The sequence below is a fragment of the Homarus americanus genome, unplaced genomic scaffold, assembly GCF_018991925.1.
Source record: "Homarus americanus isolate GMGI-L3 unplaced genomic scaffold, GMGI_Hamer_2.0 scaffold44060, whole genome shotgun sequence".
Taxonomy (NCBI): domain Eukaryota; kingdom Metazoa; phylum Arthropoda; class Malacostraca; order Decapoda; family Nephropidae; genus Homarus; species Homarus americanus.
Genome location: NW_024756871.1, coordinates 4,797,734 through 4,824,260, shown reverse-complemented (window position 1 = coordinate 4,824,260; position 26,527 = coordinate 4,797,734). Strand labels below are relative to the sequence as shown.

The 26,527-nt window shown below is 37.4% G+C and overlaps 2 protein-coding genes across 5 annotated transcripts; both read right to left on the bottom strand.

The window, feature by feature from the left end:
* Positions 1 to 305: 305 nt before the first annotated feature.
* On the bottom strand, positions 306 to 4,586 carry LOC121857043. 4 transcript variants are annotated; one of them, XM_042352895.1, is made up of 5 exons: positions 4,496 to 4,586; positions 1,977 to 2,090; positions 1,659 to 1,819; positions 1,286 to 1,443; positions 306 to 1,164 (listed from the first exon to the last, which is right to left on the bottom strand). In XM_042352895.1, exons 2-5 carry the CDS (start codon positions 2,023 to 2,025, stop codon positions 1,089 to 1,091), a joined length of 444 nt encoding a protein of 147 aa, XP_042208829.1. In that variant the 5' UTR covers positions 2,026 to 2,090; positions 4,496 to 4,586; the 3' UTR covers positions 306 to 1,088. The 4 variants fall into 4 exon arrangements, with proteins under 4 accessions (XP_042208829.1, XP_042208828.1, XP_042208827.1 ...); XM_042352894.1 differs by having other exon boundaries at positions 1,977 to 2,111; positions 4,435 to 4,583; XM_042352893.1 differs by having other exon boundaries at positions 4,435 to 4,581.
* A 3,122-nt stretch (positions 4,587 to 7,708) lies between these two features.
* LOC121857001 lies at positions 7,709 to 24,247 on the bottom strand. Its single transcript, XM_042352803.1, has 7 exons — positions 24,171 to 24,247; positions 14,946 to 20,909; positions 13,304 to 13,373; positions 12,804 to 13,084; positions 10,604 to 11,764; positions 9,434 to 9,706; positions 7,709 to 8,674 (listed from the first exon to the last, which is right to left on the bottom strand). Exons 2-6 carry the CDS (start codon positions 20,715 to 20,717, stop codon positions 9,458 to 9,460), a joined length of 7,533 nt encoding a protein of 2,510 aa, XP_042208737.1. The 5' UTR covers positions 20,718 to 20,909; positions 24,171 to 24,247; the 3' UTR covers positions 7,709 to 8,674; positions 9,434 to 9,457.
* Positions 24,248 to 26,527: the final 2,280 nt, after the last annotated feature.

Genomic DNA, 26,527 nt, shown 5'->3' with positions numbered 1-26,527 from the left:
TATATCTTCCTTTAACTATTTAAATGTTTCTTTATTTTCTTTATTTATTAAGTCTCAGCTGTGCTTAGTTATATTCAATTCTACGGAATAACCTGGGAAAACCACTTCATTTTCTTACATTACACCTTAGTATAATTATTATACTTACATAGTAGACTGCCACCACCCAGGCTTTTATTTAGAGTATAACTGCTATCATTAAAAGGGTTAGCGTGGTAGACACGAGAGGATTGGGCACGTGAGCACAGTATATAAATTATTTTCTGAGATACCAATTTTTAGAAGGAAGGAGCTGTGATACATTCTACTAATCAATATTTATTAAAATCAAATGTAAACATTATGACAATTTGAACCTTTGTTCACAACAACAAAAAACGGACCACTAAGTCTTACTTTGTCCTGAGTTGGTTGATATCAGGACAAGAAATATTTACATTAAGCTGTACGAAAATTAATAAACACTCGAAATGGGTAAATTACCTTAAGTGGCAATGTCGGAGTTTATATTACATCAAACCACGTACAAAGTATAAAGTTAGGATATCCTACAAATATAAATTGATACTCAAGGTTTGCTGATGTGGATGGAGGTCAGGAATTAATGGTGGAGCTTAGTTGGTGAGCCCCGCCATGATCGCCGGTTTATACTGAAGGTGGTGAGTGTTGTGTTTCTCTGGTCAGGATCGTTAAGGAACTGACGCTGACGATAACAGGTAATTTGACATTCAACGGTAGCTGGTATAAATATAAATTTCTATCGTTCTCCTATTCAACATATTAGCAGCTACGATATACTTTATCAATAGCAAACTAGATCTTCCATTAATATTTAACACTTATACCTCACTACACACACGTCAAAAGGCATTAGCACATCATGTTATTACCGGATGAACGTGCCTAAAATAATAAGACAGTCCAGTACACAGGTTGGTCTGAGAATCTTGAAACAGCGCCACAAACCAATTAAATTCTGCATTCTTACATCTATAGTTGGGAGAAATCTATCCTTATTAATTATGAGGATGCTAGCAGTGGGTGGTAGGTTGAAAGGAAGGGGGGGTTACAGAGCCTAAGGAAGCCTACTATATGTCGCTGAACTGCTCCATGACGGGAGGAGAGTCGGTCTTGTCATCTGCAGGAGGAACCTTCACCTCTTCACTGTAAACAAAAGAAACATGTCTCAGGATATATTAATATGAAGCCTAAAAGGAACTAATCTTTTATAATTTATTTGTATTTGTACCTCTGCTGGCTCATAGTGAGAGAGAGACAAACTTACATCTCGTCACCAGGGTCGTTGTTTCCATCCTTACGTTTACAACAACAACACCCTTGCTCGCCCTTCTTGTTCCCGCAACAATCTCCATCATGACGACAATACCACATGACAATCGCCAGCACCAAGATTAGTCCTGCCAGCGTTCCCCACAGCTGCGCCTGGCGACAATAATGACACAAAATGTTACAGGAATTAGAAGAACCAAAAGAGAAGATAAATACAGGTAAAGAGTGTTGGAAGCAGGATAGTGGGAAGGAGTATTTCCCCAACAAGTCAAATTAAGAAGAAATTATAACACTAAAGCTTTTATTCTTAAAGATTACCAGGGAATGAGAGATAAAATTTTCTCTGGCTGTTTGTCTATATTTCTCACCTGCTCGAAGCCTGCCACAGACCCAGCCTTCTCACTGCAGCATGATGGTTTTCCTTCTTCCTGGCAACATTTGGCAGGCGTCACGCAGGTGTAAATGTTGTTTGGGTCAAGTTTGTCCCCGCCAAGATCAGCGAAACATTCTACTTTCTCTGTTGCTGCTCCTGGGGGTTGTAGGGAGAGTTGATATAAAGTGACCCTCTCCACATTCATGTAAATTTTATCATCTGTTCATTGTATATATTTAGGCTTTCGGCTGCCAGGTTCTTTCAATAAACCGCTAATTATTAATATTATCATTATACACACACACACACTCACCCAGGGCATGATAAACGGTCAGCAGCAAAATGAACACGGCGTGGGTCATGATAATGGGTGCTGCGCCTTCTTCAGGTAAATAAATTCTGCAACACTCTGGCTCCTTCCTCACACCTGTTGAAGCACGCCGTAGGTCTGTGTCATCAACCATATTATATTAGTATTACACTTTTCCCTCAATTTATCTTATTATTAGGCTAGGTTAGGTTAGGGAAGGTTAAGTCAGCTGAACAAGGTAAGAGATATGTCTGTTTATATACGAAGGGGTAGATGGGACGCGTATCAACAGGTAAACTTCTTCAGATCAATAAGGCAGTACAGTAGTGAGGGGCAACACACTACCAGAAGGTCACATTGTATCATACTGTGATGCTCTGCCTGTGGTGTAAGGCAACTTTTCCCTTTTCACTCCCCATATAAATCTGAAAAAAGATCCTGCCATAAGTATGTATGTATTTATGTATGGAAGGATGGATTACATGTAGCCTCGTCCTGTTCAGTTAATCTATTTTTGTTTTTTTACATACGACATATTTCTTCCTCTCTCTCTCAACAAAGCACCCGGCAGATCTTGTATATATTGTTCCATCACTATTTTATCTGTTTTTTTTTACCTGTTGCATTAATATTTCTAATAGCAAACTACTACAGTATTAACAAAAAACAAACAAAACCACGGATTTCTTCGAGTCATTGTTCAGTCACTCATAATACTTTATTTTTCACATAATTTACCCTAACACGAATTAACACGCTATTCCCCGTTACAAATATAGTTTGTTTTTGTCAGTAATTATTGTAACGTTTAATATACTGTATCTACACTTGCCTTAATTTTTTTCATTCATAATTTTACCTTGAACTACGACAGTGTCATTCTCTTCCCACCTCGACTTACTTATTCAGTCTGGCCTTAGCTGTGTGTGCTCCAGCAAGGCCATCGATTAACAGGACACACACACACATATAAACTAACGTGCTTACTATGGCAACGCGAGGGTCATTCATGGCCGTATTCGAGAAGTGACTGAGTATCCACTTTGGAAAAACAAAACTAAAAACAAAACATAAGATTTTTCCCGTCCATTTGTCAGTTTTTACGTTGTTTTGATACGTCATGCAGTAAGGTGAAAATATTCATATTTATTAGACAGATGAAGGACGATACACCACAAGGTCACGTTGCACCATACTGTAATGTCTTATACGTGGTGTAAGGTGATCGGTAAGATAGAGCAACGATAGCGATAGCAACATCTATTATCTTTCTCAATCCTTGTATACCCGTGCCAACCCAATGTTTCGTGAGGAATTGGACTACCCTTACCCGACCTGACCCAAATCTCAAGTGTCATTTCAAGTGGTTAGACAATTACTTTAACTGTATTACGATTAACTATCCTGGTGAAGAAATAGGGCAGTTATCCATGTCTTATCTCACTTAATATAACAAATTAGACATCCGCGTCTACCAATTACTAGAGTCAAAGGTTAATAATAAGTCAATTATTTTACGTCAACTTTCAGAGGGCATATTGTCATGCGTACCTCCCCTGAAGTGACTAATTGAGTCATTTAAACACGGATGTCTGTTGTTTACAGTGTGGGATGCAGCACACTGTATACTTAGCCTTCAGTATACAAAAAGGCAGTGAGGCCGGTACCGCACTCTACTGCCTTCACTTCACCATCTGTAAAAATAGTTAACCAATTATACCTGGATGGACTCAAGGCTTTACCATGATCGAACCAGCCACCTTTACAGCAGTTAGTTGCAACAGGTTGGTGGATGAACCCATGTAATTCCTCCTTTTTTGAGTAAAAAGTGTATGGGGGTGCACAGCTGTATTTTTCTGTATATTCAAAATATGTCGTTATTTTCAATAAATTTTCGTAATCCAATGACACTCGTTCTAAGGTCATCACTTCAATAATTTTAGGACAACTTCAGTAATTCGTTTTCAAGCTTTTCACATAATAAAAGATATACAACAGATTGAAAATAATGGCATATCTGTTAAAGAGCTAAATAAATGTAATTAGGCCTCTCACTTTCTATTACTCCTTGTGATTTTATTTACATTGCTCACACAGTAGATCACATAACACAAAGGATATGTCGCGTTGCTCCAGATGATGAAAAATTAGCATAGCTCTTTAAATAATTAGTATGGAGACAACATCCCTATATGCTTTAACAACAGTTTGACAGATAATGTATTTCCTTTATTTATGAACAAGATCTGTTACATGCAGTTTATGGAAACATTTGACTCGTATTTCAGATTATATAAGATTAGTTTGAATGAAATTCTTCAGAATCTACAATAGTTTTCGACAAGACTACCGTAAATGTTGGAAACAATAATCTTAAATTAAATTACTGTAGTTAATTTGTAGACGTTTGCATGTAACAGGCTATGTAATTTTAAAACAGAATATCTAACAGGAAACTTACCCCGTTGGGAGTCACCACAGTAAGCTGAGACTTGATTACTGGCAAATATCCAAAGAGTTACCTTAACTAAAGGCTTGTCCTTCCCGCCTCAAATCGTCTGACGGAATGCCAAGAGCCGCGACCCTCACTACACCTGTTACCTGTAGTAGATTAACGCTCGCTCTCTGCTGCCTGAACACACTACTCGTATTTTTCTTATTATAACTCCCTATTCGGAGAAAAAGATATTATACATATAATAAAATAAAATTAATGATGAATATTAAATCTAGTAAAGGTATGATGAAAATGGATTAAGCGAGACACTTAACTGAAATTAGGAATGAAACTAGCGTAGAATTCTTGGCAACTGTGTGTTTACTGGCCGTCATGGAGCGTCACCCAGTAACCGATACACAGACTATTACCGGCACACTCTCAACCTGTGGCCCACACGGGATATTTATCTCTGGTGCTCTATTCATAAATGTGAAAATTCTTCTTTATATGGGAGAGTGAGCGTTATGTGGTATTACTGTAAGTGGTTCGTCTGTTTGAGGGACTGTATTTAACGTCTGTTTGAGGGACTGTATTTAATTTTAGAGTTGAACTTACAGCAGCATATTTATAACATGAATTAGTTGGAAAATAACAATTTGAGTAAAAGTTAATATGTGAGTGTACGAGTGGGTGATCGTAGGCATAGGTGTCATGCTGTTACTCTCCTTTCATTCCCTCCCAAATTTCTCTCGTTACCGAAATAGTTATGGCGAGACGGTTGGCGAGATGAACAGACTCTTCTATGTAGGTCACATATATTTTCACTACACAAAACCGCCATCACTTCCCCTAACTGCAAAGCCAGGTACCAATTCACAGCTGGGCGCACTAGGGGTTGCAGGATGATAATTGCCTCGTATAGAAATGTTAAATTACTGGTTCTTATTATAATTTATTTTAGATCTCAGAATTAGAAAATTAACCGATTTGTTTATTTACAATCAATATGGGACCAGACAGCTGTGGTACTGTGGTGTTGTGATGTGTGGTGCAGTATGTGATGTAATGTTGTGGTGTGGTGTAGTGCATGCTGTGGTGTTGTGGAAGAAGTGTGGTTTGTAGAAGTGTGTGGTGGTGTGGTATAGTGTGTGGTGGTATAGTGTAGTGTGTGGGGTGTGGTGTAGTGTATGTGGTGTAGTGTGTGATGTAGTTTGTGTGGTGTAGTGTCGTGTGTGGTGGTGTGATGTAGTGTATGGTGTAGTGTGTGATGGTGAGGTGTAGTGTGTGGCATAGTGCATGTGGTGGTGTGGTGTAGTGCATGTGGTGGAGTGGTGTAGTGTGTGGTGTAGTGTGTGATGGTGAGGTGTAGTTCATGTGGTGGTGTGGTGTAGTGCATGTGGTGGAGTGGTGTAGTGTGTGGTGGTGGTGTAGTGCATGGTGGTGTGGTGTAGTGTTTGGTGTAATGTGTAGTGTGATGTAGCTTGTAGTGTAGTGTGGTGTAGCATGTAGTATAGTGTGGTGTAGCATGTAGTGTAGTGTGGTGTACTGTCCAAGATCATCTCATAGCCATGCCACAGCTACATCACACTCCTTAGCAGTTGTGTTTTCGATACATTACTTTCCTTATAAAGACTGTAATGCTTGCCCTCTGTGACTTTCAGATCAAGACACGCTGCAAATACCGTGCACATCGTTTACAGGGGGTATTTATGTTTGGAAGCATCTATAATTTTTTTTTGCTCGTATTAGATGAGGACATAGTATATTCATCAGCTCTTCTGTAGCACTCTGACAAAACTTCTAGGTCAAAATAAAGTATTTTTGATGAGCTCCTGAGCTTCAAATCTTGTAATTTCACCCTTACCTGTGAACCTGGCGACATTCAGGAGACGAGAGTTGAGGGTCATTGCACGGTTTATTAAGGATCTACAATTGCCATGGTTGCAATGGATTTTGTTTGAGATATTCTAAGAGTTACATCAACAGTAACCAATTTAATACACCCAATGTTGCTAGAAAATATAAACAATGGGGGTGGCTCAGTTAGGTCCGTGGAGTCTAGGCAGGAGATACTCCATCTGTTAAGACGATGGAGCACTGTTGATGAGGGGTGTGAGAGGGATGATGCATGTCATCTTTACCCCTGGTATGTGTGTTAGTGCAGTAGCTGGTTGTGGAATGGGGCTTGAAAAGGGTAACACGCACCGTGAGATGTCTTTAAGGCACTCAGAACATAGCCTTGAAACTGGCCGTGGATCATGAACAGATTGCTAAGCATGTCTGTCTCATTGACCCCAAAGATGAAACTATTTCCATGTAGATACAGCTTTAATACATGGATTGTGATAGCCGCTCGATATGCAGTTTACAACAGAGTACTGTATATATATGATACAGGATACTCGCCCATACACACTAAAAAGAAACTTATGCTTAATTTAAGTCCACGTGGGATTATTACTGTTCAGGTACACACTACTGAATACAGGTACTCAAAAGAGCAGCGGGTGATCGATGAGACTTGAGGAATGGAAGGGCTCTTATGGACATACAGTACTGTACATGTGTACTGGACTATTTCTTTTAAGACTTAAGTCTCCATATCCCATTTTACAGTAAGTACAGTCCCCCCAAACAGTATCGTTAGCCATGGGGTCAGTGTGATTCAAAGATTTCCGAGCAATGTTACTTGACCTGTTTCTGAATGGTTGGTAGTTCTACATCTGTGACCTTTGAGCATGAGTAAGTATTTAGATTTTCGAATGATGTGAATCCTCCGAGGCTTCAGATCATAAATTACATGACTTGGAGTGGGTCGTAAATGGACACTGGACTGGTGGCTGCACTTTGGCACCTCAGTTATCCAGAGAGATTAGAGCACCTGCAACTGTCTAGCTTATACTACAGATGGGCAAGGGGTGACCGAATTGAGGTGTATAAACATCTCAAAGGGCACTACTCAGTCGAGTGTCCACAAGTCTAAAAACTGAGAGGGCAAACTTTTTTGAAGTGAGAATTGTTAACTCTTGAAACAACCTGCCAGAGAGTGTTGTGACAGCACTGGGTGTGAGCTCTTTCAAGACCATACTTGACCAGCACTGGAGCGGGTTCAGATACATTCAGGAGCCAATGCATGCCTAGCTCTTGCCAACAGTATGGTCTTGAAAGAACTCACACCCAGTGCCATCCCAATTCACAATCCTCATTCATCTTGATTTAGCACACAACTAGGTAATGCCATGACTGGTTTCTTCATTAGATTAAGTACTTTAAAATGGAGCAAAAAAAAAATTACTAAGCTCAATAAATAAATTTAATAAGAAAAATTTAATTTTAACTTAATATTGATGTGTATTGAAAAGTCTAATGCTGATTCCAAATCCATAAACTTCAGGTCAATCCATATTGAAACTCCAACTCAAATCTGGCTGGAGCAATATTTCTTAAACTTTACTTAGTTACAATATATGATTTAAGGATATCTCTTGCACGATTTAGCAGCTTTTTCGAATAATTAAAGCAATTAAACTAGAGTTGACTGCTCAGCCTAATATTTATTACCTATTAATCAACACCCAGAAAGGAAACTTAGCTGAATCCTTATAGTTAGTGTTAGAACTGGGAACATGGAGCCAGCAGCTATATCAACAAACAAGTGCAGTAAACATAGAAAGTGAAGGTTAGATCTAATAATTTCTTCTATGAATGGGGCAAGGTGGAGGCACAGTCAGGGGTGGAAACTGTGATCTTGGAAGGACAACACTTGTTTCCTTCAAAAACAATTTTATTTTTAAAATGAGGGGTCCAGTTTAGAACAAGGGGGATATCCTGGATATAACTAGGCTGCTGATACATACTAGACCATTCATGTAGCAGTTGGTAATCATGACACTACCAACTGTAAGCAAACATTTAGAAATAAACTAGTAACTTGGCTAACATATGAAATGAAATGATTTTCATTTTGTTTTCTTGCAAACAAATAAATTAAATATATTCATTTTATTTTCTTTCAAACAAATAAATTAAATATATTCATTTTGTTTTCTTTCAAACAAATAAATTAAAGATACTCATTTTGTTTTCCCGCACTAATAAATTATACACCCAAACAAAGGCCCGAGGTAATTTCTCACACCACTGGTCTTGATATACGGGTTTACAGTCCATCGCCTTTGTTGTATCATCTTGTACTTTCCTTCTACATTCTTACCCTTTTCCATCAAGGTTGCTTGGTCTTGTAAACTTCCTCCTCCTTTGCCTGGTAATTAGAAACAAACAGTACTTTATTTTTGTAGAGTTGCACGAAATTTCTTTCTAAGAATTTTCCTATTACGCTGCAGAACAAAAATTCCCAGTAAAGTAACTGCAGGAGGTGAACTTTAAAATTCTCCCACAGTTGGCAAAGGTTTGATCCTGTGAGGCATTAATAAAATTCTATATTGTATAACTTAAAGTTAAACAACTGTACAGGGTGTATGTTAAAAGTATACAGTAAACCCTCCCAATACCAGACTAATTTGTGCAACCCATGTTCCTTGTTGGGAGGATTCTTTTAATGAGAAGGCATCATTTTTCCTTTATCTACATTCAATAATACTTTTACTGTACATCATTATGGACCATCAAAACAGACATCTTGTACAGTAATGAATATTTCACAGTACAGTATGTATGTAATAAAAAATTTGACTCGTTTATGGAGTTTTAGTACTTACACTTTATATGATAGCCTGACAAAGAGAGCAACGTTACAGATATTATGGATAAAACATATACAAATCCTTGTGACAATATTTATAGGACAAAGCCAAACAATATGTGAATGCCAGTGTGTAGCTATACCGTATCTGTGAAGTATGTTTGAAAAGACACTGTATACAGTATAGGATTCCTCCTTTACATATTTAAAGTACAGTACTGTACAAGGTATTTATATCTAATCCTTTGAAGGGATACATTTATGAACCAAACATCAAAGATATATGTATATAATATATTCAGAGCAAAAAATTCTTACCCATAATTATCATTTGTGTTCTCCTCAAACTGGACATTCTGTTGGGACATCGACCTGGAGTACACCCTGCTCCTCTATGTCTTGTGTGCCCTCTGCACTAAGGGAATCATCCACTTTCTGAAGTTTGGTAGGTCTCTGATCATCAATGCTACTGTTCAATTTTCTTTTCAGCCTCTTCCTAACAGTTTCACCATTTAAATACACACTAACATCTCCTGATGGTCCTTTAATTTGTAGATCAACTATTTCTTTAAGCTGAAGCTTCTCAAGAACCTGGAAGTAGTAAATACAGCAACTTATAAACTTTTCAAGAGACATGCTGGTAATTCTCTATCAAAATTATTAACTGGAAAGTCTGTTGGAGCAGATCCAGAATCTTGGTGACGGGGGTTAGAGAGAGCACAACACATTAGACTGATCAGGGGTAAGGGGGCACAGGTGGTTTGCACAACAGGATAATATAGTTATGTATGGGGTTTCAGAGTGCCTTATGATAGGGATGAGTTTATGATTAAGGTCTGAAAAAATAAAAAAAGACTTACCGGGTATTGAAATGTGCTCCGAGATGGGTCTTGAGTGTTATGACGATGATATTGTTGATAATACAAGTACTGACCTTAAATGTAGAGGGAGGAGTGCCAGGGGAAGGCCAAGAATCACATAGGGAGAGGTAAGAAATGACAATAGAGTTAAGAACTTGCCAAGAAAGAGACAATGGAGCATGGAGAGCTGTTATTAGGTAATTGAAGCAAACCCGTGCAATTGTGGCAAATGGCTATAAAACACTGTTATTGCTGTGCTCACTAGACATGGTGTTTGTTAGTTACATTGGAAGGATGATAATAGGAAAGGAGACTTTGTAAGGTGATTTGAAGGAAATTTACCACATTCTAAGACGATTTCCTGGACCACTGGTGATGGCACCAGTTCACTCGAGGAGCTTTCAGGAGTTGAAGGTGATAGCATTGGTTCCATTAACCCCTAGTGGACAGATCCCACAACAATTGCAGGATGTTGAGTCACACTGTTCCACGACAGTTGCAATACATTTCTCATGATCCCAATTTATTATTAAACTATAAACTTCTTGGCTGTAATTGAGTCATCCTACCCAAGAATAAGCTATAAAAATCCTCTACACAAACATTATGCAGTAAATTTTCAACTTACCTGTGAGTGACAAAATAAGTGGTTCTTCAACATATGTAGGTTTTGGTGAGAATATGAGCAAAGGGGGCACTTGAAGGCCTTTTCATAAATATGTCCAATAAGATGTCTCGAGGAATCTCTCTTCTGCAGCACAACAGGACAGCCTTCAAACGTGCAAGTATAGGGCGAGTGATATGGATGTGAGCTTATATAATGGTACACTAATTTATCAGGTGTTTCATAGCAATCCACACACAGAGGACAACTATAGTTTCCAAGGTTATTACTCTTGCCATCCAACTGTGGTGCTTGTTGAGCATCTACATCCTCTGTCAAAATCTTCCCATCTTTACATGGTGGCTGACTGGAAGTTTCAGGGATAGTCTGTGAACTGTTTGACTTGTCAATGGTACATATATTTCTGATTTCTTCTATTCTCCCGAAGTCTTTATTTTCACCTCTGCAGACATTTTTAACAGGTTTATTGCTTTCTGAATAACTTTTTTTTGCGAGTTTACTTTTCTTGAAAAAATATTTTCTTTTGCATCCAGATGGAGCTACAATGTTCAATTTGCTCTTTATTTTCCTGGATTTAGTCGTATCAGTTACTTGACCATCTGTCAAGGACTGGCTTTCTCTCTTTCCAAACTTGTATTTCTGGAAAGACTGTGAAGACAAAGAGACTTTTTCCGATGACTTTGAATCTTGGGATGACAAGTTTTCTTGTTTTCTTTTTGTTTGAGTTGATGGGAAAGGCTTAGCAACTTTGTTTTCTGATTTAGATGCATGAAAAAGTGAATTTTTGGTTCTTGTTAGTTGTATATCTTGGCATGATGATTCATTACTTTCCATTTCTAACCTGGTACCAGTATTAGAATATGACTTCTCTGTCACTTTATCCAAACTTTCATTAGGAGACAGAATAAATTTTGTATATTCTAATTTTTCATCTTGGTAAGTTGTTGAATGACTTTTCTTACATTTCTTTTTACATTGATACAGCATTTTACTGAATCTGAGATCATTAAGAAATGTTTTCAAATTTTCATCATTTTTGGCAATTTTTGTAGACAATTTATCAGAAAATGTGTGCCTCTTGCAATTCTGTGATGACAGTTTTTTATTCTTCAAAAGTTTTTTCTGTCGTTGTCTTGAAGGGAATTTCTTGTCAACCATCCTTGCCTGAAAAATGAGATTGTCTTAGAAAAAGGGCTTCAACAACTAGAAACACATGATGTAGCTACAGCATGAAAAAAGTGCAATGTTCTGTATTTCTAATCAAAAGGTTGTATTGTTCAAGTGATCCATCAGCATCGGATAATCTATGTGCAATGAGATATTTGTTGTATTCAAACATAAATTCTAATACATACACTCCCCGGGTTACAGAACACTTGGTTGCAGATGAGTCTCTGTTATTACGGAAGGTAACTAGTACGGCGTAACAACACTATTTGTAGAGGATTATGTGTAAGGCGGCTGAGCAAATCCCCTTGTGAGACATAATCTGTGATTCAGTACAGGGCACAGCACATGTTTACCTTATGGAAGGGTCATTTTCGGTTTACAGAAATTCGGCTTACAGATAGGGTCCAGGAATGAAACCTTTCCGTAAACTGGGGAGTGTCTGTACTTATTTTCCCAGATTTACTTTTACTGATTAGTATTCAACTCTAAGCAAAGGATCCTATTGGAATAACCTTCGCTGGCTACCCTTGGGCAATTTGTCTTATTGTTTACCACTGCTTTTATACCAGCACTGTTTAAGCACATTCATTGTAATTTTTAAATATTCTGTAGGTATTGAATTAACAAGTAATGTTTTCACTATCCAACCTCAACCTTTCATTATAAGTTTGTTCAACTTTTCTTCTATACATTTTCCCTTATAATTTCATGAGTCCACTTACCATTTCTAAACTATTCTTCTATAATACACTAAAAACTTTTATACGCAAGACCCACTAAATATAACATATTGCAGTTTTGACTTTTTGCAATTTAATTCTTATAACCTTGCTCGACTTCCACCTGCACAAGGACATCAAGACAAAGCATGCCTCAAGGACTTTGCCTGAGGAGGTGTTCTTTAGAGTAGGACAAGTTTCATTTTAGCACATACAGTACTGCACTGTGTATGGGCAAATTAAAAAAATTCAGTGTAATTCAGACATCTGGGTTCCAATTAGTGTACTTGAAGTAGAACCTATCATTGACTAACCTTATTGTGAGCATAACCATGAACTCTCAAAGCTGTTGCTTTGTTGGATGAGTAGGTACACAACTGACATTTGTATTCCCCTTGCAAAATGTGGCAACGCAGATGGCTATCCATGTTGGAACCCCACAGCTTGACAGGACACGCAGAATCTAGGCAGGGTACATTTTGAATATCCCGCATGTGGCACTCCCGAAAGTGGTCTTGCAGGTCTTTCACTGTGGACCATGTTCTTGAACAGCAATGAACAGGCTTTGTTTCACTTCCTGAATGGAAAGATTCATCTGAAACAACATGGTTGGTATCAACACCTCTCACACACAATTGTGTCTCCTGATTCACACATAATTGTCCTTCATGATTCTGACACTTGGCAGAAGATTCCTTGTAAGTGAGAAGACAATCAGTGTCACCACAATGGTCTTTATCTGTAGGTGTCTCCTCCTCAAAATTGTCACATAGATATGAAACAGTTTTCACCCTTGAAGAATCCTGTAACTCACTACTCAGAGCCCTTCCCAGGTGATGGGTGTCACAGTCGCCTTCTTGAACTTCATTATGGAACAACAACTTCTGAAAATATAAATTATGTAGTGGTGATCCTTTGTTTAATTTAAATATCAAAATTTTGCCTAGTCTAACAAGCAGAATTAAGTTTGTTTCACTACAATAGGATAAACACACTGTGAGCTACTCATAACATTATCACTTAACAGCTTACTAGCCATTCGGCAGTTGATCATGAGAAAAGACCCTCGAGCACATTATGGATACAAGGTAAAGAAAGTGTGTGACAGGAGTCAAAGGACCGAATGGAAGTACCGGTAGCCAATCATTCCACTATATAAAATGCTGTACAGTACCGGTATTTCTTTAAAATTGGTTAAGTGAGATTAGACAAGTGTCCTTATCAAATCCATACACTGCAGGGTTCTTTTGCCAATGAATGAGAATATTTAAAACAATATGTTCTAAACTGTTGAAGGTTATATGATTCAGGGAAAATATTGATAGCAGGGAGTTCCACACATAGCTAGTCAATGGTATACAGTAATTCTTAAAGTTGGATCATTGACAGAATAGACATATATCCTCCCAAGTGTTGTTATAAGCCACGGGCGGAGTGTCATTCATTCGAACAATGACCATGGCAGTGCAAAAAGATGTTACTACATTATGAACAATGCTGAAAAGCTATTTACCAGTAAGTTTATTAAAATACTGTATTGCCAATTGTTCTTATGATTTTCTCTCTGTACCAAGTTAAGTAGGAAAATTGGATACAATAACTATGTGAGTAAATGTCAGATGGATCAGATGAATAAAGGTAAAAGAAGTTGAAGGGTGAAGATAAAGAGAATGGGAGCTCTGTATTGATGCATGTTATAGTGGTCTGTAGCTTAGGAGGTCAATGATCTTTCTCTTAGTGCACACATACACAAATGCACACATCCATACTTGTTGCAAATTTGGCACCATTGTTTACAGTCACTCCCAATCCTATGTGTGTATTTGATGGTAGCTTTTTGTGTTGAAGGTGAAGGTTGTAGAACAATGATAATTCCCTCCACATTGTCTGCATTATTGGATCTAGGTAATACCCACATTCTGACTAGAGGTTAGGGGACTATTTAATTGATATTTTAATTCAAGTATTAATTGATGCTTAATGTGTACAGTTGGTCAAATACAGTTTTATTCACACATTGTATCCCCAAACTAAGGTAACCCTGACCTTGTAAGTACAGGCATATACAATTGTGTGATGATGAGTAGCCATATTTTACTTTTATCCTCTTCGCCACTGATCAGCTTGTTAGCCGCTTGGGTGATCGGTCACGTCTCTGATTACTTTTCCTTTTCATTTATCTTCTTCACCAAAAGATCGGCTGTACAGGTGTGTGTGTGTGTGTGTTGCTAAATGTTTACTTGTGTGTATAAATGCATTTGTGTATGCAGAACATTTATAAACAATGATATAGTAAGCTGGTCTTTATAAATTGCTCTATAACAAATAAAAACATAAAATTATGTGTTCAAATTTTTACAGGTTTATTCTAAATACTGTACATAAAAATTTCAACTAGTAAAATTTTTATAACAATGAATTTACAAAACACTGAACATTAATGAACTATGATTTACCTGCTGCTTGTGAATAGTAAGATGTCGCCCAAGAGAAGCTCGTGCTGATGTTGAGAAGGAACAATGAGGACACTTGTGCTTCTGTATGATTACATGATTCCTGATGTGTGAATTCATTTTATTATTTGCTATCCGGGCTGAACAGTTCAGAGCTGGACAAACCATAAAGAATCTATTTTCTATATGTGCATCTCGGAAGTGGGACACCATCTCATTAATGGTGACAAACATGTCTGAACAAATAATGCACTGAACTCCCTCATCATTAACTTGCTGTGTTTCTATGTTGCATGATTGCTCTGTGTCCTGCAAACTAATGCTCTTATTCAGGACATCAAACTTCATAACTTCTTGTGATGTACGTTGATCTTGTTGAGGACTGATTAACGAGTATTCTCGATTGTTTACAGAAATAGCCCCCAGCTCAACTGTAAACTTGGCTCCTGTTGAACCAGGACCATCACCTTCATGATTTATAACCAAACTCCAAGATTCATTTACCGTTTCTCTCTCATGTGAAATCACTTCATGCCTGTTAGATTCCTTTGTGCCTTGTTTATGAGATGTAATTGAAAGAGAATTTGAGAGACTTTTTATTGATAAGTCACTGGATTCAAGATTATTCCCTCTTGGTGCTTCCTCTGCGCAGTTTCTCTTCAGGCTGTGTAATTCCTGTGTGTCGGAAATAACTTTTTCTGGACACTTTTCTCCTTCTTGTCTGCATGACACTGCTTGACTTCTGTTGGAATGATTTTCACACCTTACACTTTCTGGAAATGAATCTTTAATTTTCTTAATCCTCCTTTCTTCCAAGTGTGCTTCAAAATGTTTCTGATTTTTATATTTTATTTGTTCCCATAAATTACGCTCATTACTTAAATTTACTGGTGAGCCTGGAGACTCTGGTGTAGCAAAGAACTCTTCACTTTTAACTATTGACTCAACTCCTAGTGCAGCAGACATTTTACTGGACAATAAATAACCATGAGTTCCATTCATACCGCCAGTGTTTGTTGTATCTCCCACAACAATGAACTCAATTTCATCTTCAAACTTACCCCATGTAACATCTGGAAGCATTTCTTCATCCATAATAAAACTTTCTTCAGTAACTCTTCTACTATCTTCTCCACTTCCACGCGGTGATGAGATCTGGATATACTCCCCAGATTTCTTAATACACTCTATACGGGAAGTTATAGTCGAGTCTGAAAACTGTACATCATGAGTATGACAGCAAGTATCCCCTGCCATATCAACATTTTCATGCTTAACATACACGGTTTTCTTTACTCTTATACTTTTCTTTCCTTTTCTCTTTAGAAAACCCTCATTGGATTTCTTCAGTGACTTTTGTGTTCTGGTTGATAAATGATGAACTTCCTCAGACCTGTTTATTTCCACCACGGGTCCACTCTTTTTTTTTTTCTCGTGGTTCATCATTAATGAATCCTTCCACGTCTCTCTCCTTGACGTGTTACCTCCCGGCACCCGAGGCCGAGATTTTGACTTGAAATGGTATATCTTGGAGCTTTTACCGATACTTATGGGATCATGCGAATAACTTTTGTTTGGAATTTGAGAAGACGTACCATTTGTATTAATGGAATAATTCTTTCCATTTTCTAAAGAAGCTGTTCTTTCAGCTAAACCTATCTGCTCCTGTGGTACAATATTTCCAATGTCTTTTGTATTTGTTACAATGTTATGATGACCTGGGAGAATTTTAGCTGAATGAAGTTTATATCGGTAACTCCTCTCCACATTGTCATTATCTAAACTTAACATTACTCCTCGTGACCCAAACTCATCCTTTCTTTTTCCATTGTTATTTTCCCACTGACAGTTCCTGACTTCAATATGTGATTCATTACTGGTATTTATCAATCTAATATTTCCTGATTTATCTGCTGTCTTCTTGTTACCAGCATTTTTTAACTCTCCTTTCATCATTCCACCTTCTACCTGTCTTCCATTTTCACCATGTAATTTATCCATTTGCATTTGCTCTTGATAACCATTTACCTGATCATTTCCATCCTCCATCTGTGTTTTGCCTATATCAGTTCCTTCCACCTTGCCTTTACCAACATTTATTTGCATATTTCTCTCACCATGTTTTCCCTTATCATCTATCAGCGTTTTTTGCAGTTCACTTTGTCCCTCGGCAGAGTCTCTCTCTTCTACATGACCGTCACAGCCAATACCAGGGTTCTCAACTATGGGATCATCTTGACACTTATCTTTCCCTCTGACCATCAATACTTCTTCCTTAGTCGTAACTCTCCCAGCTTCACACACTTTAGTAGGATGCTTTTTTTGCTGTGTTTTCATTAAGTCATTATTTTCAGCACAAATAGTTGTAGAGACTAAATTTTTCACTAGTAGATCTTTCATACCGTTCCTGTTTTGGGAAATATTTTGACCAAGTTCATTGTCTGGCAGATACTTCTTTTGAAAACTGTCAACTGGTGGAGTTTTTAAATAACTGCCTTTAACAGACAGATGTTTCTTGTTACTCTCATCAACAGGCAGATGTTTCGTACTATCATCTGTAAGTAGTGTATGATTCAAACCTCTATCTTCATATTGTAAATCTTTTAAATCACTGTTTCCAAATGGTCGATAGTTTACACTTTCATCAACTAGAGAAGTCTTCCCATCATCTTCAACTGGTTGATCTTTAATGCCATCACCTTCAACTGAAGTATCTGGCTCCTTAATGTCAAGTGATGGATCTTTCCCATCACTGTCTCTAATAGGCAGATCTTTACCTGGCAAACAATTCACACCATTGTCTGTGTCTACTATGGCACTAGCACAGTTACTTCCAGTTGAGGAACTATTCACTTCAATTCTTAAATCTCTTATATTGTTATCTTTATTTGAAGTTTCCTTCATACCACTGTCTTTAGGTGGTGAATATTTCACAACAATATCTTCACCTGATGGACACTTTATATCAATGTCTTTAAGCAGTGAATCATTAGTAGTGAAGTCTTTAACCGGTTGCCCTTTTAAACCATTCTTTTCAAACTGTTCATACTTTCCAATGTCTTTAATCCGTACAGCTCCATCGACCTCATCAATTAAATGGCTACACCTCTTGTTCTCTTGCAATTCTTTTTCACAAAATCTTGTCAATGTCTGAACTTTTCCTGTTTGTGAATCTCTATTTCCATTGCCTGTTTTATAATGCCTTGCTTTAACTTGTGCATTCTCCTTACATTTATCTCTGAATTCATTGTTGTTCTTTTTCATTACTGTAAAATTCTTACATTCCTTATCTGTTCCAACAATCTTAACCTGCACTTGCTTCTCTTTGTGACTGTTACACTCATGTTGGCTGTTCATTTCCATGTGTATTTCTACCCTACAGTTTTCAGGCACTTTATCTTTCCACTCTTCTACTATAAAATCTTTCTCTGCATCACCCGAGTGAGTCTCAACATCCCTTGGAGGTTCAGCCACATATTTAATTTGTTCCTTCAGATTCTTATAACTTGGTTTACTCTGCCAATTGTGGGATTCAAAATCATGTGTGCAAGTGCTTACAGTATTATGCTCTTGATTACTACACACATTACTATGATGCACAATTAGTGAGCTATTCTGAGTACAATTAAAGAGATTACACTTCCCACTGGGCTGACCCATGGTAAACATTTTGTGCTCAAGGAAAAACCTTCCTTCACTACGACTATTACTGGAAGGTTGAGGCCTTTTTACCACATCACTGTTTATACATAGTCTCTTCATTTTACTCACATTTATTTCCTGGTCTTGGCTGTTATTCTGATTCTGAACTATTCTAGGAATTTCTATGCTTCCTGTAGATCTATCTTTCAACATATTCTCTTGAAGAGAACAATAAGTCAAACTCTTCTTGCTATTCTTAATGCGTGGATGGTAAGGGCCAAGTGTTGTATTGGATAGTTGTGTGTTACCAGGATGTATTCTTTTACTGCAGATGTTGGAAGGTTGTTGAAGTATTTCCAAGGGATTAATAGAGCCTGATAGTCTGCCGAATTGTTTTACATTTAATGTAGCAGCACTTCCTTGTTTACAGTCAAATTGTTCATTGTGTATCCAATATTTCTCATCTTGTTTGTTTGCTTTGAAATTTTGACTAAATGTACACATCTTCTGATTCCTTGCGGATAGTCTGGCGTTTTTTATATTGGAGTTTAAAGATGTACTGGAAAAATGCCCTTCTTCAATATTATACATTTCCTTAAAAGCAGCAGGGAAATGCACTTTATTGGTATTACTTTCCATGTTAACGCATGCATCATTAAGCCACAAATGAGTGTCATCATTCACTTTAAGAAATTCAGAGTTTTGCACATCATGCAAGCCTCCCTTCTCAAAAGTTCTCTCACCTACATTAACAATTCCCAAAAGGTGTTCCATTCCTTGTGGTTTTCCAAAATTCAGGTTTATTTTCCATGGTGCATTTTTTTTCTGAACATATGCATCATGTGTGGAATGGCTCACATGTGCAATATTATTTGGAATTATACCATCTTTTGTACCATAAGTTGTAAAATCCAAAACTGCTGATTTGTCCTCCAGTGAACTTTTAGGATTTTGCTCTTTGCATGAGCACCAGCAACTCTTATGAGCAGAGTGCACAACTTTTTGAGACTGTAGGCCCTTCATCTTTTTAGTGACACAGGAGTTTGCCACAGTTTTTAATCTCCCAGGAACTACTTCCTTGGATGACAACATGCTAACTCCAATCTCTTCTTGTTTTAGAGGAGATAAATCTCTAGTTTCGGCATTCACTTGCAGTCTTAGTAGAGCATCATGCCCACCTTGAGTCTCTCCTTGATGTGAAGCTGCATTTCTGCCAACTTCATCATCCCATTTCTGTCTTACAATCGTCCCCTGCCTAGCTTTTGTCTTCTCTTTAGGACCTTTATCACCATCAATCTTAAATACAAACTTTCTTCCTTGTTCATTAGCTATGTTAATTGGTGATAAAGAACCACACTTCAGTTTTTGAAGCAAGATAATTTTGGGTTTAGTTCTTCTTTCCTCTAGTTTCTTTAGCATACCAATGCTTGCTTTGGCTTCTCTTTGCCTTAGAATATTCCTGTTATTCCTTGCTTTCATATCCATTTCATGTCTTATCATGATGTCATTCCTAACGTTCATTTCTGTTTCCTGAGTTACGACATTGTTATTACTTGCATGGGCTTCTCCCTCACACCTCTGTACAATGCCTTTCTCTGCTTTGTTTTCTCTTCCCAGCTGTAAAATTGAACTGCTTCCTGCTTTATTCATACTTCTTTGCCTTTCATCAGTAATATTTGAAGTACTGTGGCCGTAAGCAGCACAAGGTATACCTGAGGGAGGAGGACTCAATGTTTTGCAATCATCGTGAACACCAACATACCTTATCTCTCCTGGCATAGCAAACTGGAGATTCTCACAAACTGACTCACTCCCAAGCAATTGTAAACTCTTTGATCTGGAGATGAAATGTTGGATGTATGTCTTTGAGATGATGAATTTCTCCCAGTACACAAATTGAATTAAAAGGCCCATTACTTCTGGTTCAATTCCTTTAACCGACAAATTCCAAAAATCAGTCTCGTGATTTGATAGAGACAAGATGACATATGAATCAGGGGCATCCTTAACAGGTACAGATAATGCAAAGCATACTTTACTGTAATCCTTATCACTTCTTGTCATTCTTACTTCACCAAACAGTTTTGTAATGTTAGAATTAACATTTTCCACTCTAACATAAGTTTGGTCCATCTGCTGTTTGTTATTTGAAATACCATTGTTGTAAGATTTGGGAAATTCTCTCCTGCAGTTCAAGGTCTCCTTTATATGCACTTGTGAAGCTTCAAGAAGAATGCAAATTGGTGGACATGTTGCAGCAAGGACAGATGAATGGACAAAATGGCACTCACTACCACATTCTACATAAAGATCTGCAAACTGCCCCTGTAAGGAAGAGGAAAGATGATTATTCACTAATCTACAACACTGTACATAATGATCCTGAATAAATTATCTTCAACACTGTTCCAATAAAATATCCTTAAACTAAATATTTTGGCACAATATAATGATGGGGACTCGATTCTTTTATGAAAATTCTTAAGAAATTTCTAGCAAATATACAATGCTTTTTTTTCATTTTCTATTTTGTTACATGTGCACATAATCATTCAGACAGAATGTGCAAAAAAAAATTTCATTAGGTCAAAACATAAGAAAATAAACATGTCTTATGTCTGCGGGATTGTGAGAGGGGAAGGGGAGAGCGGGAAGGGGTGCAGCGTCAGGGATCTTGATATTCCCCGTACCAGGCCAAGCTGTGAGCTGTGTTATTGTTATTTTTTAACTCATATTTTTTGGTTAGATATATATTTTATTTTTTACTTTTGTTTTTACTCTGTTAAATGCACATACAACCATTCATACAGAATGTGCAAAATAAATAAAATAAATAATTATCCTTCGGTTAAAAATATAAAGATAATAAACATTTCTTACGTCCGTAGAAGGTAGCCCATGATCATGGGAGGGGGTGGGAGGAGCGGGAGAGGGGAGCACGCTCCTGTCTCCCATGTCCTTAGTGAAATGATTGCCAAATGGCAATGCATAGTTTTCTTTGATTTTATTCATTGGAATTATTTTTATTTACAGTGGTCCCTCAGTTAACGAGCGCCTCGGTTAACGAGATTTCGGTTAACGATTTACCTTCCATAAGATTCTTAACTTCGGTTAACGAGCAATCCCTCGATTAACGAGTTTTTTACGAGCCGACTTCAACATGTTTTCGCATGCATTTGGCGGTCCACCAGCTGTAGTATTAGTCCGCCAATACAGTAATCGGTTTTAGGGCTTAAATTCCTTACTATTTTAGTAAATATCAAGAAGTTTATACTATTCAATAATTTTAAAAGTTTAATATTAACTTTTTTAGTCATTTTAACAATTATTGAACATAATTGAAGGTAAAGAAACTAGTTTCTGGTGTGCCATCCAGCCTGTTAACACACCAGACAGGCGTTAGTCTCTCTCTGTTTTCACTGGAGGTAACATCTTGCTTGAGACTCTCTTCAACTAAACGCTTTTTTTCTGTGTTTCCAAGCAAATTATTAGTCATTTTGAAATATATTTTACATATTGACAATATATAATGCAGTGCAGTGTTGATTTAAAGAAAATAATCTTGAAATACACCAAGAGAACTAAAATTTTATGGGTGAAATGGTGACATGGGGTGACTTCTCTTCCACCCCAATGCCTTCTCTTCTTCCTTCTCCTCCACCCCCATTCTAATTCCCATCATCATCATCATCCAGGAGCCTTCTACATACACACCTCAAAGTAAGTGTACTTTTCTACCTTTTTTGTTGAATTTAGGCAATTTTCGGTGAGCTGCAACGAATTACCCAAAAACCCATTGAAACAATGGTTTTGGTTAACGAGTTTTTCGGTTAACGAGCAACCTGCTGGAACGGATTGTGCTCGTTAACTGAGGGACCACTGTATTCCTCACATTTACGGAGGAACACACTAAACAGCGGAAGGATAAAGATGCCACGCTAATCCAGGGATACATAAAACTATATGCCGTGGTTGGTAAAATGGAATAAAAAGTGAAAACCGCGGATACATGGAATCTGTAGATGGGATCTCCGCAGTTGGAGAGGGTTTACTATATTTATATAAATTTGTATAAAACAAATTTCAGCTTTCTAATGATGCAACCAATTGAAATCTCTCTTATTAGGATGTGTTCTACAATTATTTGAATAACATTATCTTACGTGATTTGCTCCATTTTCTATGTAGAAAAATACACCCGTCATAAAAGTGTTAAGTTAGAAACACCATTTTTTACCCAAATAATAGAGAATTTAACTAAAAGTTTGGTTAAAATAAAATCTATATGATTAGGTGTGCAAGCCGCAAGTCCAGAAAACTGTGAGGGCAAACTTTTTTGGAGTGAGAATTGTGAACTCTTGGAACAACCTGCCAGAGGGTGTCGTAATGGCACCCAGTGTGAGCTCTTTCAAGACCAGACCTGACCAGCACTGGAGCAGGTTCAGATACATTCAGGAGCCAATGCATAGCCAGTACTTGCCAACAGTGCGTAACAGAGACGTGACCGACTGCCCAAGCGGGTAACGGGCCGGTCAGTGGTGAAGAGCATAAAAGTAAAAAGTAAGTAAAAGAATGGAGCTGTATCACACAGCCAAGACAAAGGAATCTTCCACCCTGCACTGGGGAAAAGTCCCCCCCCCCCCCCGAATCTAAACTACGCATCTCGTACGGAGCTGTACTGTTTTTATTTGTGCAAACGCCTTTATACATTTACTGTATACAATATATTGTAAATAAACCAAATAATGTATACTGCTTCAGTACTGTACTGTATTACTGTACTCATCAGCAGATACTGTACTGTATCTTGATCCTACAGAAGGCATACACTGTCCACTCTGTTTAATGTAATACGTAACTATAATCACTTTTTTTTACGTCTTAACACTTGAAATGGAGGTGGGGTGAGGAATTAGTGGTCTCATGTTACTGACCTTCTGATGCAATGTCAGGTCACCCATTGTCGGGGTGGGGGAATACAGTAGTGGGTTTCATGACCTGAAGAATGATGTCTTGAATAAAGACAAAAGCTAAGGTGCTCCAGTGTTTCCCTTTTTCTAAACTGTACATGTGGTACAGTACATTCACACTTACTGAATGTACAGTACAGTATACAAAAGTGTTATAACTTTTTATGTTACGACATAAAAAGTTATTACAGTTATGTATACTGTATGCTTGGCTGATTATGTCCTGGTACAGTAATGTACAGTATACGGAAGAACATAAATCTACAAAAAAACCAGCAGAAAGCGAGGTACAGTATAAACCTTGTACAATGACAGAGGACTATGAACTAAGGGCATCATGATGCTAAGCTAAGAGGTGATAAGTTGGGAGGTGCAACAGTCTATCACAGGCATCCCATGTAGTCACATGACAGTATTAGCCCAAGTTAACCAAGTGGGTTTACCATCCACATGGCTGGCATATAGTGATGTGGCAGAGCATGATGCAATTTTTCAGAACTCCCAGAACATTTGTTCGCAGACCTGGAATTGAGAGAATTTTCCCGGAAAGATTACGGACTAATTTCAATCTCGGCTATTGAACAGTTCTGTAATAACACACAATATGGTACCTTACCTTTTTTCTGAACTCCTGAAACTTTTGGAAAAATGGTGGTGCATTTAGGAGGACTTCTACACCCGAATCATCTGCAATGTAAAACAAGACCAAAGCTTAAAAACTAAACACCAAGAGAGGGATGTGTTTTAAATTTAAATAAATTCAATCAAAATGGAAGGAATGAGAACTTTTGAGATATGCAAGACAATCAATGGTCAGGATGAACATTGCCATCACCAGCGCAAGTAAACATATCCATATGTAATTTTGACGGGTATTTTTTACAAGTTGCCCGTAATGTCCCACAATATTTTTGGGCCCAGTTCTGTGTATATCACGTCATTTTTAACAACTTTTCTTAGTAGCGTTTTCGTCGCAAATGATTCGTTTTCGAGAAAATCGCATTAATTTGTTAGAATACAGGCAAATTGTAAAAATTTACCTTTCAATGTATAACAGAATTCAAATTTAAGAAAAGCGACATCCCATTACCACCCTGTAGGATGGCATTAGAAAGGTCATCCAACCATAAAACTTTACTTCAACATGTCTGATGGCAACCACCAAAGCTGTGCTCAAATTCCCTGGGTTTGCAAAGGTGATGGGGTAGGGGGATAGGGAATCCCATTCAGGTTTTACCCTACAGGTGACAACATTGCTAGTCCACTCAAGCACAAGCGTGGAAAATGGCTGCAAGATGTTATTGTTGGTGGGTCACCCACTACCCCAGCAAAAGATTTCAGAGCTGGGAACACGCAACCTGCGGCCACCACCACCACCTGAACCTGGTGAATTATCTGTTCTCTGAATGTTGGTGTAATGTCTCGGCCATGGAGGTAACTACCACAACTTCAATACACCATTAACCTCCACCCCGACAGTGTCATGTCTAATATCATACTATAAACTGTAACTACACACACATTAATTACTAAACATTGATTAGTCATTCAACTTACCCTTCATTTTACTCTCCAAATGTGTCCAAAATGCATTATATAGAATAGCCCCTCACACTAACCATCACGTACCCATGACCTACGCCCACCACCACCGTGACAACAAAGATATACACTATAGTAAGTGACGGAGCTAACGAGGGGTTTAATTCAGGTGTTAGTAGTCCTGACGATCCCTAGATGGCGGTGACCTACGTTACCAGACTTTTTAAACATACAATATACAAGACTAGCATACACCAATCCTAATCACATTTATTCTGTTAACAGCACTTTGTTGGATACTGTCGATAAGGAGAAAGTTCTAGAACTAGTGAGAGATCATTCACTGAACGGCGCAGTATTGAGAGAAGCAAACCGAAATTTAGGAATTATATAACGTACTTTCGAATACAATGGGAAATGATCCTTCAACTGTATAAATCTCACGTAGTCTAGGATTACTGTATATAAGCATGGAAACCCTACCTCAAGAAAGATCTAACATCCTCCCAAAAAGATGCAACACAGAGACTAATCCGGAACTATGTCATTTAGATTATTACTGTCGTCTGGGAGCCTTACGACTAACAACTCCTCGATCAAACCTAACTTAACAAATTCTACTTTATTTATTGTGACCAAACCTAACTTAACCTATTCTAACCTAACCAAACCTAATATAACTGAACCTAACCCAATCTTACCTACCTAATCTAACCATAATACTATGGTTCCTAATAATCCTCGTATTTATTTATTCTTATCAATCTTTTGCTATTAATCTGTAACGTAAAATTCATCTTTCAAAACTGACTAAAATTCCATTATGCAAACTGTTATTAAAATTTCTATACCTAAGGTTGATTTCTTCAATATAACTCTAATTTCTTTAATATAACTCTGTCCAGAATTAACTATATGATAATTATTCTATTTATCGTTAATAATAGTAATATTATTATTATTATTATTATTATTATTAACAACCGAATCTCGAGGTTTTATCTTTGCAGTCAATAGTTCAAATATTTCAAAGAAACTTTTCTTCTAAGACGTTTCCCTCGCAAATGACCCATAATATTATTGTTATTGTTATTGTGAGCCATTTTATTAAAGATAATCTCTTTAATACTACGATAACAGCTTTAAACTCATTCAAAGTCTTTAAACTCCTCCATTTAATCTCATTCAAAGTCATTTAACTCCTCCATTTAATCTCATTCAAAGTCATTTAACTCCATCGTTTACACTCACTCAACAAACTGTTTCGTCCATTTTCTGTTGCCATAAAAGAAAACTGAATACTTTTATGGGGTAACATTTTTAATCGTTATTATGATTGCACGACATAGCAATTATTTTACTTTAGTGTACTTTATTTTACAATAGTAGTAGTAGTGGTAGTAGTAGTAGTAGTAGTAGTAGTAGTAGTAG